This window comes from Theropithecus gelada, chromosome 9, assembly GCF_003255815.1.
Source record: "Theropithecus gelada isolate Dixy chromosome 9, Tgel_1.0, whole genome shotgun sequence".
Classification (NCBI taxonomy): domain Eukaryota; kingdom Metazoa; phylum Chordata; class Mammalia; order Primates; family Cercopithecidae; genus Theropithecus; species Theropithecus gelada.
Window position 1 is genome coordinate 82,461,040 of NC_037677.1, and position 19,496 is coordinate 82,480,535.

Here is a 19,496-nt window from a genome sequence, read left to right on the forward strand (position 1 = left end):
AAACTACCCATCTTTCTTTCATCCTACTCTTTTCATTGTCATAAATGTGCCTAAGTCTCCCACCTGATTGAAAGTTGCTGCAGGACAGGAGCTCATGCGTCTCCCATGGTGTTTACATGGAGTTTGTAGACATTCTTTCCCTCTCTACAAAGAGAAGTATGGTTTTCCAATATGGTAAGCCCTATATAAGTATAAAAAATAAAAACAATAGGCCGGGTGCAGTGGCTCACACTTGTAATCCCAGCACTTTGGGAGGCCAAGGCAGGTGGATGATGAGGTCAGGAGATTGAGACCAGCCTGGCTAACACAGTGAAACCCTATCTCTACTAAAAATACAAAAAAATTAGCCAGGTGTGGTGGCAGAAGCCTGTAGTCCCAGCTACTTGGGAGGCTGAGGCAGGAGAATGGCATGAACCTGGGAGGCAGAGTTTGCAGGGAGCCAAGATCATGCCACTGTACTCCAGCCTGGGTGACAGAGCAACATTTCATCTCAAAAAAATAATAAAAATAAATAAATAAAAACAACAGTGAATACTGATCTGAATTAAAATGGCTCTTTTAGATTCTAAATAACATCTGGGATTCTAAATAATGTTTGGATGCCTCTTTCTTAAGAGATGTTAGAAACCATATAATTATATTGCTGCCCTGTCTGACCCAATACTAATATACTAAACACAATCACTTGCATTACATAAACCTATAGAAGCCTGAGGTGTGCATCACGTTTTAGAGTCTGCAAAAGACTTTCATAGTTCTAAAGCTAGGAAATGTTCAATCTATCTTAATACTCTACTTATAAATCATGCCTTTTGAACATCTAAACATGAAATGTACTATTTTAAGTGTTTTCCTTTACCAAAGAATCATATATATCTTATTCCACATATATTTCTTTCTTTTGAGTGACAGTTTAAATGTAAAACAGCTTAAATTAATAGTCACTTCTTCTGCTTTTCTTTTCCCTTATATGAAATACTTTAAAGTTGCTATGTACTCTGTTTTAATAAGGAAACAACCATCAAAAATTAGAAAATAATTCAACACAATAAATTTTCTTGGCAAAATAATATATCAGCTAACTGGTTTTTATTAAATAACCTGTTCAACTGACATCTGGTTTAAATGCTATACAATAAATGACAAAATAAATCTTTGCAAAAAAATTTCAATATTCTGTCATGTGGTTATAGATTTCAGAATTTTTTCCTGTCAGTTTTATGCTGCATTTCTTTACAAAACTGACAGGCAGCTGACAAGGCAAGAAAAGTTAGAAAATGTGCCTGCTGGAGAAATTTAATAGAATTTTTCTTTTGGGGGAATAAAACATGTATTCTAAGTGCAGTAAAATATAAATTGGAACTTTTAGGGTTAATGATTTTCCTTAATGAAACTGCTGACAGTTATATTCCAGCTCTGACTTTTACTTGCTGCATAACCCTGGGAAAATTAGTTACCCTATGTGTGCCTCAGTTTTCTCATCCATCAAACAAACAAACAAACAAACAAACAAAAAACCCTCATAGAGTTATTGTGCAGGTAGAATGAGCAGTTATGTGTAAAACATTTAGTATGGGATGGCATTGTAATTCTAATAATAATTGTTTGGATTCACATGGCTCTCTTATGTGAGGATGAGGATTAAATAATATTTTAGAGTCTACATTTATAAAAAAGACACTTAGAGTTGTATAATTATACTGCTGTATATTAAATCTTCAACTTTCCAAATAGTGTTGCAAATAAGCATTAAAATTTGACAATAATTTTAATAGATAAATGTTAATAGAGTTCAGGACACACTTCCCCAAAATATGGCACCTTGGCATTTGAGAAAACAGCAGAAACAGGAAGATCACTCTCACCTTCTCTGGACCTTTCTTTTTGGAATCAGGTCATAAAATCTAGTAAGGATTTTCTGATCTTCCCCTGGAGCAAGTCATAAGACCATGTAAGAGGTGCTCTCCCTATACTCAGAGGAAAGGAGACACGGAGGTGCCAAGAAGAAACTGAACAAACAGGCTTTGCTAAGGTTCCCCCAGTTTACTATAGTTAGATCACAAACATTTTTCCTCCTTTCATATTTCTCCACAACTATCCAATCTTCATCAAACTTAGCATAAAATTACTCATGTTTGCCAGTTTCTTCAGGTCTTCATTTCCTTATGAAGGCTCCTGTATCATATAAAACTTACATTCCTTAAATTTATATGTTTTCCTCTGCTTCATCTGTTTATTATAGGAATCTCAGCCATGAACCCAGGATGGCTGAGGAAAATATAGTTTTCCTCCCCTACAATGTATATGGAAAGACTATTTAAAGAGAAAAGAAGAAAAGAATATAAGAATTACCCCCATGGTTTATTGCAGTCTTTGCCATTCTGGATCTATCTATTAACATGTTTTCTTCTAAGTTCACCCACAGCTCAAACACTCTCCACCAATTTAACTTTTCCAACAATCCATTTTATCTGGTTTCTCACCCAACCACCCACAATCACTGACAGTTTCTTCCTACACACAGGAAAAGTGCTGGTGTCTTCCAAAGGAAGTAGACAAAAAATGCTACAGTTTTGAGATAAACAATCAGAATTGCCTTGGAGCCAAAAGGAGGGAAACTAAAGGCAAGACAACTTCAGTTTCGTATGGTGCAATTCTTTTTAGGAGAATATAACTCTCCTCTACCTAGACAACAGGAAGCATACGCACTTACATTTTAAGTGAAAGAAGGAGGTCAGAAAGTAATGGACATAGTGGGCAGCAACTGCAGAAACAGGAGAACGAGAAAAAATTAGGATACTGTATATGAAAAAGAAAGGTCAGGCCAGGCGCGGTGGCTCACACCTGTAATCCCAGCACTTCGGGATGCCGAGGCGGGTGGATCACAAGGTCAGGAGATCAAGACCATCCTGGCTAACATGGTGAAACCCTGTCTCTATTAAAAATACAAAAAATTAGCTGGGCATGGTGGCGGGCGCCTGTAGTCCCAGCTACTCGGGAGACTGAGGCAGGAGAATGACGTGAACCCGTGAGGTGGAGCTTGCAGTGAGCCAGGATCGCACCACTGCACTCCAGTCTGGGCAACAGAGCAAGACTCCATCTCAAAAAAAAAAAAAAAAAAAAAAAGAAAAAGAAAAGAAAAAGTAAAAGAAAGGTCAGCTTAGGAAGCAAAGTTCTCAAACAACATAATTAACACAGCTAGTCACTGACCAGCCCAAAAGGGGAATTGTAATTCTTTCACATGTTTAAAAAAGAAAATCCCACTGACTGGGTGCAGTGGCTCACGCCAGTAATCCCAGCACGTTGGGAGGCCAAGATGGGAGGCTTGTTTGAGGCCAGAAGTTCGAGACCAGCCTGCTAATATGAGGAGACCTCCCCTCGATCTCTATTAACAAAAAAGAAAATTAAATAAAAATAATTCCCTCCCCCATAAAACAGGACGATGTATCATGGCATCAACAGGCACATTGACTCTGCTGTCCCCGGTTAGCAAGCTATCATGCTTCACTTGTGAGAAGAAACTGATGGCATCATTTGCTTTAAGTACAAATGATATTTAAATTTAATTGTAGTCATTTAAGTAATAAATTTGGTTCTATGTTTACTTTTGTGGTACTTAAATATTGTTCTCAAGAAATCATGCTTTAAGGGTAGCGTTTAAGAACTCTGGCCATGAAATGACCATTAGCTGCTCAAAGAATCAATGGCCTTGCAACAATGTACTATCCATAGAGCAGGCTTGCGTGAAGCTTCTGCTTCTAGATAAAGGGGTGTATGAGGAACTTTAGTGTTATGCTGACTTTGAGTGGAATGCTGCTATGAGTCATAATCCCTATCTTCAGTATATATAGGTAGATAGAGTTTGGGGAGTGACAGTCCTTTTCTCAGTAATAAAGAAAAAAAATCTTTCATCTTGAACCTCAGAAAGAGGGTCAATGGATGAACAGCAGTTACATTTTCATTTTCTATATACCTCTCAGGAAATCAAACAAATCAAAAAATGCATTTGAAAACTCTCTACTCAAATTCTCTATTCTCTATCTTGTCTGACAGAAGGGAAACTCCTTGCAGGCACGGCTGTTCTTCTGCCAGAGACTCAAATCTGAGCACCATAAATCCTCAGTGTAAGTTCAAGAGAAAGTTAATGATAAAGTTTTCTGTGGAAGTACTACTGAAAAGGGAAGTCACATTTTCGTTCACATTTAAACTCTCATATTGTCCAACTGTGTGCCTTCCTTCCACAAAGTATACACTCAGAAAGTATTTATAAAATATACTCTGGATAACTTTTAGTTGAATAATGAGTATCCTAACTTTAGTATCCTAAAGCATTGTCAAACCCTTGCTGCTCTGAAATGTGTCAGGTAAGTTTCCTTCCTGATGGGGATGCAAACACTTTCCTTCCCTCCCTCATCTCTGCCTCCCCATCTGCAGACACCTGCTGCCAGAAGGATTTCTCAGAACCTCTCCTCCCTGTGGAAGTCCCTTTTATAAGAATGAAGACCTGCAACAATTACCCAGTCCTGGGACCTTGGCAGCAAACTCCAGACCACTACATGGAAAGAAAAATATTGGCACTTTCTTTATTCTCCCTGCAGGCATCAGCTTCTCTTTCCTAGACCCCTCAAGGGCTATGGACCAACACACACAATTCCATTTTCAAGGCTAATAAAAGGCTGAGCCCCAGAGGAGTAGGTCATTTGCACTTCCCTGTTTTCCTGCAGGCACTTGTTTTGTTCGCCAGAGCCAGGATGGAATTGACAAACACCCGGAGGGCAGAGAGAAAAGTTTCTCATTGTACTTCTCTGCAAGAATGTATATACAGCTATTTCAACATAAATGTCAGATGATAGTGATAAAGATGATAGTAACTGAAAGAATTGTCGCTATTATTTTATCATTAAACTGTCAAGAAAAATTGTCAATATTTTTATATGCAGGATGGAAGAGTTTGGTATTTTAAAATGTACACTGTATTCACCTTCAAGAACATCATGCATTATATATGGTGTGAACTTTCTAAAGACTATGAATTGGTGGCTAAACATTCCTCTACTGTTTTATATTAGACAATTTTTCTAACTGGAAGTCCACATTTAAACAATTCTAAGAAAATGATCTATTTTTGGAAATGTTTTATGTTTTGCAGAGATTGAGAGAATGATTTAGAGGAAGGTTGTAGACAAACTTTCTCTGGCAGAATGTGCATTGGAAATGGCTGCCTAGCTCAAAACAGCCCTTTTAACTGTTCCCTTCCTTCATAAGAGTAGGTCACTGAAGTATTTTTGGAATTCATGGTCAACCAGGATAGATATTCAGCAGTAACCAGTATGGCTACATCAGTGGTACAGGATGATAGATGCTCCCTCGAGCCCCTTAAGTCAGTCTCCTGACCTCTCCATGACCTGGAAGGTAAAGGAGGTTAACAACTGGCACCGCAAAGGTCTGTAGGGCTCCTCCTGCTCCAGCTGACTACTGGGCCCCAGCAGACGTAGACTGGTAAATGCTCTCACTATCATTCTGGCTCCAACCTCTTAACAATGCTGAATTGAATCACAGATACACATCAGAATAAAGCGGGACCTTCAGATTCCCAGTTCCAGAAAACTGGAATGACAGTGGACTAGAAAGAGAAATAGGAGATCTGATCTTTCAACAGAGGAAAACCACCACAAATGTACAAAGAGACGCAGTGAAGAGGGAGCGAGGAAGGGAGTGGGGAGACAAAGATTTTGAGAGAGAGAGAAAGAGTTGGGAATAGAGTATTCTGAATGCCAACAATTATCCATTTTTTCTTTTCCTAGAGGTTACTGCCTTACGGCTTGTTAAGGAGTCAACTATGTCCGTCAAAATTCATATGTTGAAGCCCTGCCCGCACTGTGACTGTATTTAGAGACAGAGCCTTTAAAGAGATAATCATAATTAAATGAGGTCATATGTGTGGACCCCTAATCTAATACAATGAGAGTCCTTATAGGAAAAGGAGGAGACACCAGAGTGCCTGCACACAGCAGGCGAAGTGAGGACACTGAGAAGGCAGCCATTTGCAAGGCAAGGAGAGAGGATCAGGAGAAAGCAAACCTATTGGCACCTTGAATTTGAACTTCCAGCATGTAGGACTGTAAGAAAATAAATTTCTGTTTAAGTCTGTGGTATTCTAATACAGCAGCCTAGCAGACTAATTTCTGTGGGTTCTGAGAGATAACAAAATGTCATGAAAAAAACCACCGCCTCTTTTGCTTACCTTGGTTGGAATTGGTTTCTGTATTTGTACCATAAAGCGCTAGCTACTACATTCCTATAAACATTAGATTTTAGGTTTTCTATCTAATTTCTAACCCAATAATCTAGAGTTAGAAGGTAAATTTAAACTGGCATTCCTGAAGTAATGTTTTTCAAGGATCATTCAACCGTGATAATGAATCTAAAATATATTCTGTTAAACCAACTTTTGTTATTTTTCAACAGTCTAAGCCTGGAATCAAATGTTTCAGAAAGGCCTCTTTCCTGTAACTTGGTATAAATATAGGCACATTCTCAGACCAACCTAGCCTCAGAAGAGATATACTAGCCAAATTTCTGAAGTGAGTGGCAGTTTACACGTTTCTCTGAAGTAAGGTGTTGTATTGTTCTGGTCACAGGACAAAAAAAAAGAAAAGATTCATGCGTTGTTCCACTTAAACAGGGTATCTTTATTCAGACCTAGTTACAGGACTTGTACTTTTCCACAGTTTGTGAGGATACTTCTGTGTTCCTTCGGGTGACAGCCTGAAGCACGAATAAGGGAGCTCTGCTTCTTGTCCAATTAGTTATGCCTTTCTATGTTGGAATAAATGGCCTATGTCTGCCAGTGCACACTTAAAAGTAGTAGTCCTAATATCACCCTGAGCAGGACTATGTGCTCAAATAGGTACCTGCGTGGCAGAACAATGTGGTGTTAAATAAGCCTATATCCTCCATAGTCAAAGTTCAGGCAGGCCCTTTCAATAAAAATGGACCAGTGGAATTCTAGCCGACTAAATATTTGAAAAGTGCATTTCATGGTTTAGTACAAGAACCTAATGTGCACCAAGCTGATCAGTAAAATTCTCATTGAAATATTCTATAAGATCAAGCCTAAAAAGTATCCACTTCAACTACAAATCTACCGCAAGCTAAAATGGCAGTGTTAAGGTTGTACAACTTGAAAATAATATAATCTGACAAGACCATTAGTACAAGTACAAGCCCTTCAATAATAAAAATAAAGATACAGGCCCCCAAATAAATAGCATTAGACTAAAACTTGTGTCTCTTTCCACATAAGATGCTACTTCATCTACTATTACTATATAACAAATGTAGATTAATAATTACCATACAATGTAAGGAATAATAAAAATACAAGTATATCCTGTATTCCGCCACACAACAATCCAATACGGGTGACATTATTCTCATTTAAAAGATGTGGAAATGAAACCACAGAGAGGTGAAGTGATTTGTACAAGGCCACACAACTACTTGTTGAACTAGGTAGCCAGTCTAAGTCACTCTGACATTAAAATCTCTGTGTTCTTAATTCTTTCACTCTACTGCCTTTTCTAAGGGCTGAGAGCATACTTTGGATGAGAAAAATATGAATATCTAAATCCTTTTACAAGCTAGATCAGTAAGTGGACATTTGACCCTGGTCTAATTTCTTTACTTTCCTGGCCATCATACTCTTAATCTACTAAAAAAAAAAAAAAAAAAAAAAAAAAAAAAGGGGGGGCTGGACTTCGCAATCCCTTCCAGGGAGAACATTTGGTTCTGTTCAACCTCAAGTCCAGAAATGGCAGACTCCCAGCAGTCCCAAATTCATGTAATCTGCACTTGCCAATAACAGTGATTCATCCTGTGTATAAGCAAATGAAATTCGGGGCCAGGCATCGTGGCTCACTCCCAGCACTTTGGGAGGCTGAGGCAGGTGGAGCATTTGAGGTTAGGAGTTTGGGTAAATAAAATTTGCTTTTTATTCCTCTGTATATTGTTTCATATTAAATATGTTTAACATTTTGGGGAAAAAAAAGTTATATACCAAATTAATTTGGGCTCTTTCATTTTATGGAAAAATGCATGCTTTATCTAACTGGATGCCTTATAAAAGTCCTTATGTGAAGTTTAACTATAGTCCTGCAAATTGAAAAAGGAAAACATTTTCTCAATTGCTTCAGTCTTTATACCTCACAGTCCATCCGTTACCACAGCACTGATTGTGATGTCACAACTGAAGTTAGTTACACTCAGAGACAATCAGGAAAAAGGCCAAGGGAGATGGTGCCCAGGCAACAATAACTTGTGATTACTCTACTACTTGTGAAATAGAAAGTTTAAATTCAGGAGACCTGTTTTCAGGTTGTTGTTATGCCACTTACTAGCTATGTATCCTTAGGCAACTCATTTAATACAACAATGATTTATGAACTTGATTTCCTAAGTCAAATGGTGTGTGTTCAAATCCTCATTCTGCTAGTTAGCATAGGCACACTAGTTAACTTCTCTGTGACTCTGTTCTTTACCTATAAATTGAGGAACTATGACTGCCTATCTTCAAAAGGTTGCAGAAAGAATGAAATATTATACAAAGCATTTATCAAAGAGCCTTCTCCCTACTAAGTGCTCAGAGTTTGCCTTTATAAAGTATCTGTATTTTGAGTGAGTCCATTGTTAGGTAAAGTTCTACGTAATAACTCTCTGAGTTTCTTGATTGTTAAAAATCAGGAAACAATTGTATGTATTTCATAAGACTGTTATCAGGACTAAACGTGGGAACCCAGAGAAAAGTATTTTGTAAGCAAAAGGCTCTAAATTATCATTTGGTGAACATCTATATTTTGTTATTGTAAGATGATCTTGTATTAATTGAAAAAATATTTACTAAGTGCTTAGAATATAAAAGGTACTGGACTAGGCATTGTGCAGAATATCAATCAGATATAGATTTTATGGTAATACAAGAATATTGATACCTCAAATATGGAAGATAATGAATACCAAACCAATACTCTAAATGGAAAGTCTTTGAGGTAAGCATTGAAGAACAGAAAGATTTAAACACGGGGGAGGGAAGAGAAGAAGAGGAAAAAAGGAGGCATTCCTGACAAATAGTATCACAAAAAGTTAGGAGTTGAAAAAATACAGATCATGTATAGTAAAAAGTGAGCGGTACAAGTTAGCCAGAGGAGAATATGTGAAGGGATGGAGGGCAAGTAATGAGAATGAAGCTACATAATAGAGTATGTTATATGTAGGAAGAACAACTGCCACAATTTAGATTAAAAGTTATGAGGAATTAAAAAGAACCACCTAGGTAGAAAATATATAGAAAAGGATTAGATAAGTTTGGTATTCTTAAGCCTCTGCCATTATTATTCTATGTTCGTGTTTCAGGAGGTGGTGAAGGAAGCATACTGACTCTCACATCAAGTTCACATTCCTGAATCTGAACTTCAAAACCTTTTGTAATCTGTCCCAGAAGCCCATCTTTTGTCACACTAGTCACCAGCTCTCTTGGTTTCCTCTGAGGCCATGAAAAACACCAGGTCCCAATTTCATGTGTTGGCTATTACTAGCTCCTGGTTTATTTTCTTCATCTTCTACCTATCTATGCCAGATTATAACCCATCCCTAAATCTCATTTCCATCAGAAAGCTTTCCTTGATGATCTAGACCATATCACTCTCTTCCATCTCTACGTACTTTATTGCATATCTATTTTGTCAAATGGCAACTTGGAAGAACTATCACTGACCTAGGAATAAAATGACAAGGGTCCTGGCAGCATGTCTTCTCTTTGATTTGAGGCACGTTATTCAATGCCATACGTTTTGTCCTTGGTAAAATGAAATATTTGTGAATTAACAAACTTTAAAGTCATTTCCTGTCGTGCATTCAACAAATATACAATGAACATCCACCTGTGCTGAGCTCTACCCCAGGTGTTGAGAATATAGAGGTGAAAACAAAATATTTATCTGTCTATTTATCTACCAGCTATCTATACTGTAATTGCATTCTGGTTTTGTTTTCTCTTTTTCTTTTGGATATGGAAGTTGTACTCTGTTGCCCAGGCTGGAATGCAGTGGTGTGATCTCAGTTCACTGCAACATCCACATCCCATGTTCAAGCGATCCTCCCACCTCGGCCTCCAAAATAGCTGGGATTAGAAGCATGCACCACCACACCTGGTTAATTTTTGCATATTTAGTAGACACGGGGTTTCACCATGTTGGCCAGGCTGGTCTTGAACTCCTGACCAAATGATCCACCCACCTCCACCTTCCAAAGTGCCAGGATTACAGGCGTGAGTCACTGTGCCTGCCAACTATGATTGTATTCTTATAATGTGGTGGTTCTCAAAATTGAGCTTGAATTATAATTACCTGGAAAACTTGTTCAAAGATTTCTCTGTTTCTGATGCAATAGATTTGGAGTAGGGCCCCAAACTTTTATTTTCTAAGATATTTCCAGGTGATGCTGATGCCACTGAACCAAGGACCACATTTAGAGACCTTCTGTTCTGGTAGACTGTCTATTGTTTTCACTGCTGTATTGTCAGTGTTTGGAATAAATATTGATGGAATTAAATAATACATTTGAAGCACTTAGTTAACTGATAAAGGGGGATATACAATCATTTTATACTTTAGAAGAAAAATTGCAATTTTGCTGAAAGGTAAAGGAGTTACTATAATCAGAAAGGTACAAGTTATAAGGAATAGTTTATATCCAAAGAAAAACAAAATTACTTCTAACCTAGAGGAAAGGGTAGAAAAGTCATAGAAAGCTTTGTGGAGCAGTTTATTTGCGCTATTCCTTGAAGGACCCGTACACTTATTTCAAAAATGCCTGTCATTACTCAAAATATTTTTAGTTCTTGTCTTTGCAATTTGTCTACTTAACCTATAGTGAATGTTTTCTTTTTTCCCTATACTCTATGGTGAATCTTTTTCTTAAATTCCCTCAAAGATTATAGAATTTTTATATTCTGATGTAAGGTTTGATATTTGGAATTAGCTCAGCATGACATTTTTGCCAAATCTGGTCAGGAAGTTGGGTGATTTTGTTGCATAATCCTGTTCTTCGTTAAAAATAAAGTACACTGTTCAGTTAGTGTACTGATTTTCTAGTATGACTTACAAATGAGGCCCAAAGCAATTTCAGGGTAGAAGTTCAAAAATCAGTCTGAGGCCAGGTGCAGTGTCTTATGCCTATAATGCCCACTCTCTGGGAGGCTGAGGCAAGCAGATTGCTTGAGTTCAGGAGTTCGAGACCAGCCTGGCCAACATGATGAAACCCCGTCTCTACAAAATACACAAAAAACTAGCCATGAGCGGTGGCATATGCCTGTAGTCTTTACTTGGGAGGCTAAAGCAGGAGAATCGCTTGAGCCCAGGAGGCAGAGACTGCAGTAAGCCAAGATCACACCATTGCACTCCAGCCTGGCTGATGGGAGTGAAATCCTGTGTCCAAAAAAAAAAAAAAAAAAAAAAATCATTTTGAGCAATGGATTAGGTTTATAGTTTCTGAAAGTGATTAGAGGACAGCTTCCATTTGGCCATACATTCTCTTGTGTGTTTGAAATCAGTCTTAACATATTTGGTATCAATCTATTGAAAGAATCAACATCTGAACATACACTATACCATGTACACTTTTCTTCAGAGTGTATGCCATGCTATAAATATCTAAAATTTAAACTTTATGGGAATAAAAAAGCAGTATAAAAATGGATGTTCTTCCAAGTTAGATCTATAAAAAAATATGTACTGGTACCAGGAAATATACATAGGTTTCTCTGAGCTCTTGATTTGGGGCCATTCAGTTAACAATAAGTATTAGTTTATGTGTTCTGGGCATGGAATTACATGGTGGGTCACACTGGTCCTGTATGAAGGGAGGCATGACAAATCATTCTACTAGTTTGCAATAGTGGGACTAAAGAGAACATGGAAAGCCTGTGACTAAAGCACATTCTATAGTCATAACTTCTCCCTTCTTGTTTGTCCCCATAGTCCTTCAACTACTCTCTGTTCACCCAGTCTTCATGTCCAGGGTATCTTCAGTAGCAGATCGGCATGTACTAGAATAGTATATTAATAGTAAATTAATAATGTTTTTAAAACCTTTACCTAAAACCTTTTAATAGAGTACACTAAATTTAGTTCGGTCTGATATAAATGAGAAAATCTACTAACAATCCCTAGGACCAAATGATTCTTAAAGATCTCCAAACCAGCAGCATCAGCGTCACCTGAGAGCTTATTAGAAATGCAAATTCTCCAGACCTGCTAAAGCACAATCTGACTTAACAAGTCGTGGCTCAAGGTGATTCTGATGCATGTGAGGACCACTGGTTTAGATAGTATCAGCAGCAGTAAAGAAACTCTGTCAAGCTGTGCGATCTTCTATGAATTTTGCAATATATTATAATACCCCATTACTATCTTCATGACTACTACATTTAATACATACACAATTACACACATATTCAACTTGTAAGTTACCCTTGACGGAACATGTATAAAAAAGGTATGGCTTCTCTTTGTAAAGTGATGGTGTAGAAGGAAGAAAAATAAATTTGTCTTTAGTTTTTTGAAATGATATTATCCTTAACCCCTTCCCTTTTGTCCCCAATAAATGAATCACACTGGGGAAACATTGCTAGCAGGTGGCTATTCTGTTTCTTTGGTATAGCAGGGAAATCTTGTTAGGTGATGTAAATGCACCTTATCATTTGCAAATATAAACTGTCGTGCGTCTTGGGTGAACAGCTAAGTACAGAACCGTTTCAAAAACTTGAAGGTAAATGGATGTCTTATTTGCAACTAAACCATCATACTCATGTCAAATCTATTCATTGGACAAGGATTCTGAGGATACATAATACAATTTTTTTGCTGAAATTTAGAAGTTTCATAATCCACTTAAGAGGCATATTTCAGAATAAAATAATTCTCTGTTTTGGAGTTAAAGCACAGACTTGGAGCAGTCCAGTCCACAGATGTATAATGCAATCTATACATATAATTTTAAATTTTCTAATAGCCACATTTTAAAAAGTGAAATGAATAACATTAACTTCAAAATAATTTTTTAATCCAGTATACAAAAATATTACATTTCAACTTATAAACAATATAAAATTGATGAGCTACTTTTACATTTTTTGGTATTTGATCATTAAAATCTTTCATGTGTCTTACATGTATGGCATACCTCAACTGGAATGTTAAATTTTGACTGGAAGTACTTTCTTTTTATTTCTTCTTCTTCTTTTTTTTTTTTTTTTTTTTTTTGAGACGGAGTCTCGCTCTGTCGCCCAGCCTGGAGTGCAGTGGCCGGATCTCAGCTCACTGCAAGCTCCGCCTCCCGGGTTCACGCCATTCTCCGGCCTCAGCCTCCCGAGTAGCTGGGACTACAGGCGCCCGCCACCTCGCCCGGCTAGTTTTTTGTATTTCTTAATAGAGACGGGGTTTCACCGTGTTAGCCAGGATGGTCTCGATCTCCTGACCTCGTGATCCGCCCGTCTCGGCCTCCCAAAGTGCTGGGATTACAGGCTTGAGCCACCGCGCCCGGCCTTCTTCTTTTTTTTTTAATCTTAGTGTTCTGTGAAATGATTTTTATTTAAAATACAATTTATTACTGCAAAAGTAGATTTTATACCCAAGTTGTCATAAATACTAAAAAAGTTTTCCAATAGCCTACTGAACATTAGTTTTTATATTTAAATTAATAAAAAATGAAATTTAAAATTCAATTCCTCAATCACACTAGCTGCATTTCAAATATTCAATATGCGTAAGGCAGTGTAGATCTGGAGCGATGCGAGACCAACCTGGGTTAGAATCCTGACTTTGCCTCTTTCCGGCTGCTTGTCCTTGGGAATTTACCTAGCCGTCCCCAAGTTTCAGTTCTATCTTCGAATTGGAGTCGAGGAAACCCCACAGTGAATATGTTTTAACTCCTGCCTGCAAAGCTAACAGCAGAAGACAACCACTATTTGTTTTTCCCTTCATGGAAGTGGTGGACTCACTGCATGATATAATAAAAATCAGAACCAATCAATGTAGGGATAGTTAAGTAAATTTCATTATTCCACACTCTGAAGCCATAAAATGCTAATAACTAATTAATCACTAATTTATTTAATCACCAATTAATACTGAAATCGGTTATTATTAAGGAAGAAAACCGTAATATTAGGAATAGCACGACTGCTGCCCGTGTGCTCAAAAAAACCTAGAAGGGTCTGCCACCCATCCATTAACAGCGGTTATAGGAAGCAACAGAGTGGGGGCAGGGTCCAGCCGGCACACGCTTCAGTTTATATTTCTTGTCAGTTAATTTCCAAAAACGTTGTTCTAAAAAGGAAATATAATACTATTTTACTTTAAGGGGCAAATCTCAAATGTGCTTTGAAACGACTACGCTTTTGCCTCAGTCTGGAATGTGATTTGAAATCTAGCTTAACTATACTATAATAAAAGGCCACATGAAAATATTTTGTCAGTACGAAAAACAAGCCGCCTTAAATCCGCTTTCGGTTGGCGGTTTCCCGCCGGTGGAACGGAAGCAAAACCGCCTTTGACGTCAAGGGAGGAGTCCCCGCCCAGTTACTATGGTGAAGTCTATGCGGCCATCTTTACTGTGGTCATCTCGTACCAAGGGTGTCGTAGCGGGGCTGTTGGGGCTCCACAGAAAGTCGGCGGAAGGTGAAATGGGAAAGGAATCATGCGATTCTGTAATAAGAAGCTGACAGAACCACGAAGGATCAGGGACTTAAAGCATTAGATAACTTGTTAGTGGGATGCAGGTTCCACAGGCAAGCAGAACGATTCAAGCGAATTAGTAAGGTTTCTGCCCGGATCTTGAGAGCCGCTTCCGTTGCTCAGCGGAAGTGTCGGTCGCAAGAGGACAGACGCCTGGAAGAATCCGCTATCGGCAGTGTGCACAACCGGAATCATGTCGAGTTTGGCGGTGAGAGACCCGGCAATGGATCGATCACTGCGTTCCGTGTTCGTGGGGAACATTCCGTATGAGGCAACTGAGGAGCAGTTAAAGGACATTTTCTCGGAGGTTGGTTCTGTTGTCAGTTTCCGGCTGGTATACGATAGAGAGACGGGAAAACCCAAGGGCTATGGCTTCTGCGAATACCAAGACCAGGAAACCGCGCTTAGTGCCATGCGGAACCTCAATGGGCGGGAGTTCAGTGGCAGAGCGCTTCGGGTGGACAATGCTGCCAGTGAAAAGAATAAGGAGGAGTTAAAGAGCCTCGGGCCTGCAGCGCCCATTATTGACTCACCCTATGGGGATCCCATCGATCCAGAAGATGCCCCTGAATCGATTACCAGAGCAGTAGCCAGTCTCCCCCCGGAGCAGATGTTTGAGCTGATGAAGCAGATGAAGCTCTGTGTCCAAAACAGCCACCAGGAAGCTCGAAACATGTTACTTCAAAATCCACAACTGGCTTATGCGCTGTTGCAGGCGCAAGTAGTGATGAGAATCATGGATCCAGAGATTGCTCTGAAAATTCTTCATCGGAAGATACATGTCACACCACTGATCCCAGGCAAATCTCAGTCTGTGTCTGTCTCTGGCCCTGGCCCTGGCCCTGGCCCTGGCCCTGGCCCTGGCCTCTGCCCAGGACCTAATGTTCTGCTGAACCAGCAGAATCCACCAGCTCCTCAGCCTCAGCATTTGGCTAGAAGACCTGTGAAGGACATTCCTCCTCTGATGCAGACTCCTATCCAGGGTGGAATTCCAGCTCCAGGGCCAATACCAGCTGCAGTTTCCGGACCTGGTCCTGGTTCCTTAACTCCTGGAGGAGCAATGCAGCCCCAACTTGGAATGCCAGGGGTTGGCCCAGTGCCTTTAGAGCGGGGACAAGTGCAGATGTCAGATCCTAGAGCTCCTATACCTCGTGGACCCATGACTCCTGGTGGTCTACCTCCTCGAGGACTGTTAGGAGATGCTCCAAATGACCCACGTGGAGGGACTTTGCTTTCAGTCACTGGAGAAGTGGAGCCCAGAGGTTATCTGGGTCCACCCCATCAGGGTCCCCCCATGCATCATGCCTCTGGTCATGACACTCGTGGCCCTTCCTCACATGAGATGAGGGGAGGGCCATTAGGAGATCCCAGACTGCTAATTGGAGAGCCCAGAGGCCCCATGATAGATCAAAGGGGTCTACCTATGGATGGTAGAGGTAGTAGAGATTCTCGAGCGATGGAGACTCGCGCCATGGAAACTGAGGTCTTAGAGACACGTGTAATGGAGAGGAGAGGAATGGAGACCTGTGCCATGGAAACCAGAGGGATGGAAGCAAGAGGCATGGATGCAAGAGGATTGGAGATGAGGGGCCCTGTCCCCAGTACAAGAGGTCCTATGACTGGTGGAATTCAGGGTCCTGGTCCCATTAATATAGGGGCAGGTGGCCCTCCTCAGGGACCCAGACAGGTCCCAGGCATTTCAGGGGTGGGGAATCCTGGAGCTGGTATGCAGGGTACAGGCATACAAGGAGCAGGCATGCAGGGAGCAGGCATGCAGGGGGCAGGCATACAAGGAGGAGGGATGCAGGGGGCAGGCATACAAGGAGTGGGTTTACAAGGAGGAGGCATACAGGGGGCAAGCAAGCAAGGTGGAAGCCAGCCTAGCAGTTTTAGTCCTGGGCAGAGCCAAGTCACTCCACAGGATCAGGAAAAGGCGGCTTTGATCATGCAGGTTCTTCAACTAACTGCAGATCAGATTGCCATGCTGCCCCCTGAGCAAAGGCAGAGTATCCTGATTTTAAAGGAACAAATCCAGAAATCCACTGGAGCTTCTTGAAAGGTTTTAGGAAATATTTGGCTGTAGTCTCAAAGTTTATTCTGTAGCATGGAGAATGGGTGCAAAAAGCTGACTTCTGCATCCCCACACTTGGATTAGGGTTTCCCTCCTCCTAGAACCTAATCTTACTTTTTGTTCTTTTTATTTCTTTCTGTTTTCCTTTTTTATTTTTAATTGAGGGTGGGGGGAGGAGGGAGTGTGTCTGTTCACTTTAAGTTACTGTAAAATAACTCTGAACATGACAACATTATGCCAAATAAGATTACAAAGAATAAGCAGCAATACTGAAGTTTCTACAGTATGTTAACTACATTTTTTAAATGTTGAGTAAAACTTCGTGAAAACTGCTCATAAAGACTAAAAGTTGACCTGTTAAAACGTTAATGTACTAAGATGGTTTTAAGATTTTTGATTGTATAACAAAATAAAGTTTACCCAAAAGTATAAGATACATTTTTTGGTAAACCATTTAAAATACAAAATCCTATTGGAGGCAATAGGATAAGCATTGTCTTAGTGTTTTAGAATTATTTTTGAAATATTAGAGTTAACAGGATAAGGTTAAACTTGTATTAGAATTGTTTTTTTCTAAAGTTGTGTTACCTGAAAAATCAAGGAGTGCACCTGGTTTACTGTTGCTTCATTTATCCCAGCCTTCAGAGACCAGCAAGGTTCTGCCAGGCCCCAAGCATCAGAGCATGTTGATTTTGCTGTGACAATTCTAAAATCAACCAGGTTACTTAAGTCCACTCTGATGAAACCCTATCTCTCAATACCTTCCAATTTCTCAATAGTCTTTAAGCCCTAAATCTGAGTCAGTAATTCTCTCACATCCTTCCCAAAAATCAGTGTCTAGGGACCAGTTGATCTGGGTGAGTTATACATGATATTTGACTTTTCATAAGTAGTAGGTTTCACTAAGTAAACTCTCAGTTTCTTGGTATCTGGCTTTCATATACAGATGGTGTCCATTTGCTCCACCAGACAGGAGTTAAAAACCTTTAGACTAAACAGCATTTAACATGCCTTTTAGTTTTCTTATTTCATAATCTACTTTTCTATCATTAATCATGTTACTAGAATAATCAAGGCCCAAGTAGGTAGAAGTTTTTATATAGCCTGAATACTCAGTTGACTTATTGCTCATTTTACTTTTTGTAAGGAATACAGCCATTTAGTCCTAATATACATACCAATGAGACTATTAAAAATTGGTTGAAAGATGGGGCTTATTACATTGTGCTACTACGACTTTATTTTTCCTTGAAAATAAAGCCTTGAGGATGTGAACACAAACATTTGTATTATAAAACAAGTAGTAATTAATAAAAGCATAAGTTATCAAATATCAGGTGATCTTCTGTGGAGAAGAAAAACCAATATCTAGTTACAGATTACAAAATGTTTAATAGAAAGAGCTGAAAATGTAGAAATTCAGTTATCTTCCCTTTGCAAAACGTTTACATTTTAAATTAGTATTCTTTGTTCACAAGGTTTTCACCCCATGCTGTTGTTTTCTACTACCTGTTTTACTCTGTTGTTCATACTGCTACTTTCCCATGTTTCCTATATGCCTCCCCTCTATTGGAGAGGATAACTCACCTTTACATGTGCGATAGTTATGGTTAATACTAAGTCACAGAGTTGGCTTGATCACTTTGAGATTCTAGTTTCTTTATCTCAAAGCTTTCACTGAAGGGCTCTAACTGAAAATTATTAAATGTTACAGTCTTTAGTCAAATCCCTGCATTGTTTAATGCAGAAAATAAAAATACAATTAAGGCTGAGTTAGTATCTGATATGTTTATTTTTAATGAATACATTATGCAAAAGTCTTCCATTGTGGATATACATGGGGCCTGATTACCTTTTGTTTTTAATGCAAAAGGCAGAACTAATGAAATTGCAGTAATGGATGGAACTCTCTTAGAACCATTATCTATATAGTTTGACAGTTGAAATAACTATAAAGACGTGCCATTTTGTGGTTGGTATGAGCAACATCTTGGTGATAGTCAGATATTAAGCTTATGTTCCCCAGAGAGAAATCCTCTGTATTCCAATAGCACCTTGTAGCTATCTTCATTACTGACAACCTTAGTTATATTGCAGTGCACTGTTTACCTTTTATCTGCTACTATACACTTCCACTCCCACAAATTGAACACAGGGACAGTCTATCTCACTACCATATTCACAGATGGGAAAAGGACAAAATATTCTATTAGAGTTATTAGGGGGAAAAATCCCATTAAAAGCACATATACTGCCCTCATAAGAGTTTAGATTCAACACAGAACAAATGAGCTATAACAACTATTTCCATTTTAAAAAACAATTAGAAATAGGTTATTAAAAACAATCACCTCTACTCTGTGAAAGCTAAGGAAATAGATTGTCCTCACTTCTGATTCATTGAATGTTCCAATATTGATGTAGAAAGCATAGAGCCTTATTTCATTTGATAGTAAAGAATAATGCAAGCAATATTGCCACAATCAGAATCTTTTATGTGTTTTACTACAAAATCATCGGTTATAACCCCTCACATCCTGAATTTTCCCTAAGATGTGTAGACTAAAATAAAATCACCAATTCATTCATCATAATAGTTGAAGATGATGGGGTGAAACAGTGATTTGCTAATG

The 19,496-nt window shown here is 38.9% G+C and overlaps 2 protein-coding genes across 7 annotated transcripts in view; one reads left to right on the forward strand and one right to left on the reverse strand.

The window, feature by feature from the left end:
• The window catches only part of PRKG1 (protein kinase cGMP-dependent 1), a 1,342,290-nt gene that overhangs the window by 594,067 nt on the left and 728,727 nt on the right, over positions 1 to 19,496 (reverse strand). The gene's annotated exons all lie outside the window — the stretch shown is intronic.
• CSTF2T (cleavage stimulation factor subunit 2 tau variant) lies at positions 14,653 to 18,635 on the forward strand. Of its 5 annotated transcripts, XM_025395661.1 has the most exons (4): positions 14,653 to 15,631; positions 15,668 to 15,723; positions 15,775 to 16,486; positions 16,619 to 18,635. In XM_025395661.1, exons 1-4 carry the CDS (start codon positions 14,986 to 14,988, stop codon positions 16,846 to 16,848), a joined length of 1,644 nt encoding a protein of 547 aa, XP_025251446.1. In that variant the 5' UTR covers positions 14,653 to 14,985; the 3' UTR covers positions 16,849 to 18,635. The 5 variants fall into 5 exon arrangements, with proteins under 5 accessions (XP_025251446.1, XP_025251444.1, XP_025251445.1 ...); XM_025395659.1 differs by having other exon boundaries at positions 15,668 to 16,486; XM_025395660.1 differs by having other exon boundaries at positions 14,653 to 16,525; positions 16,600 to 18,635.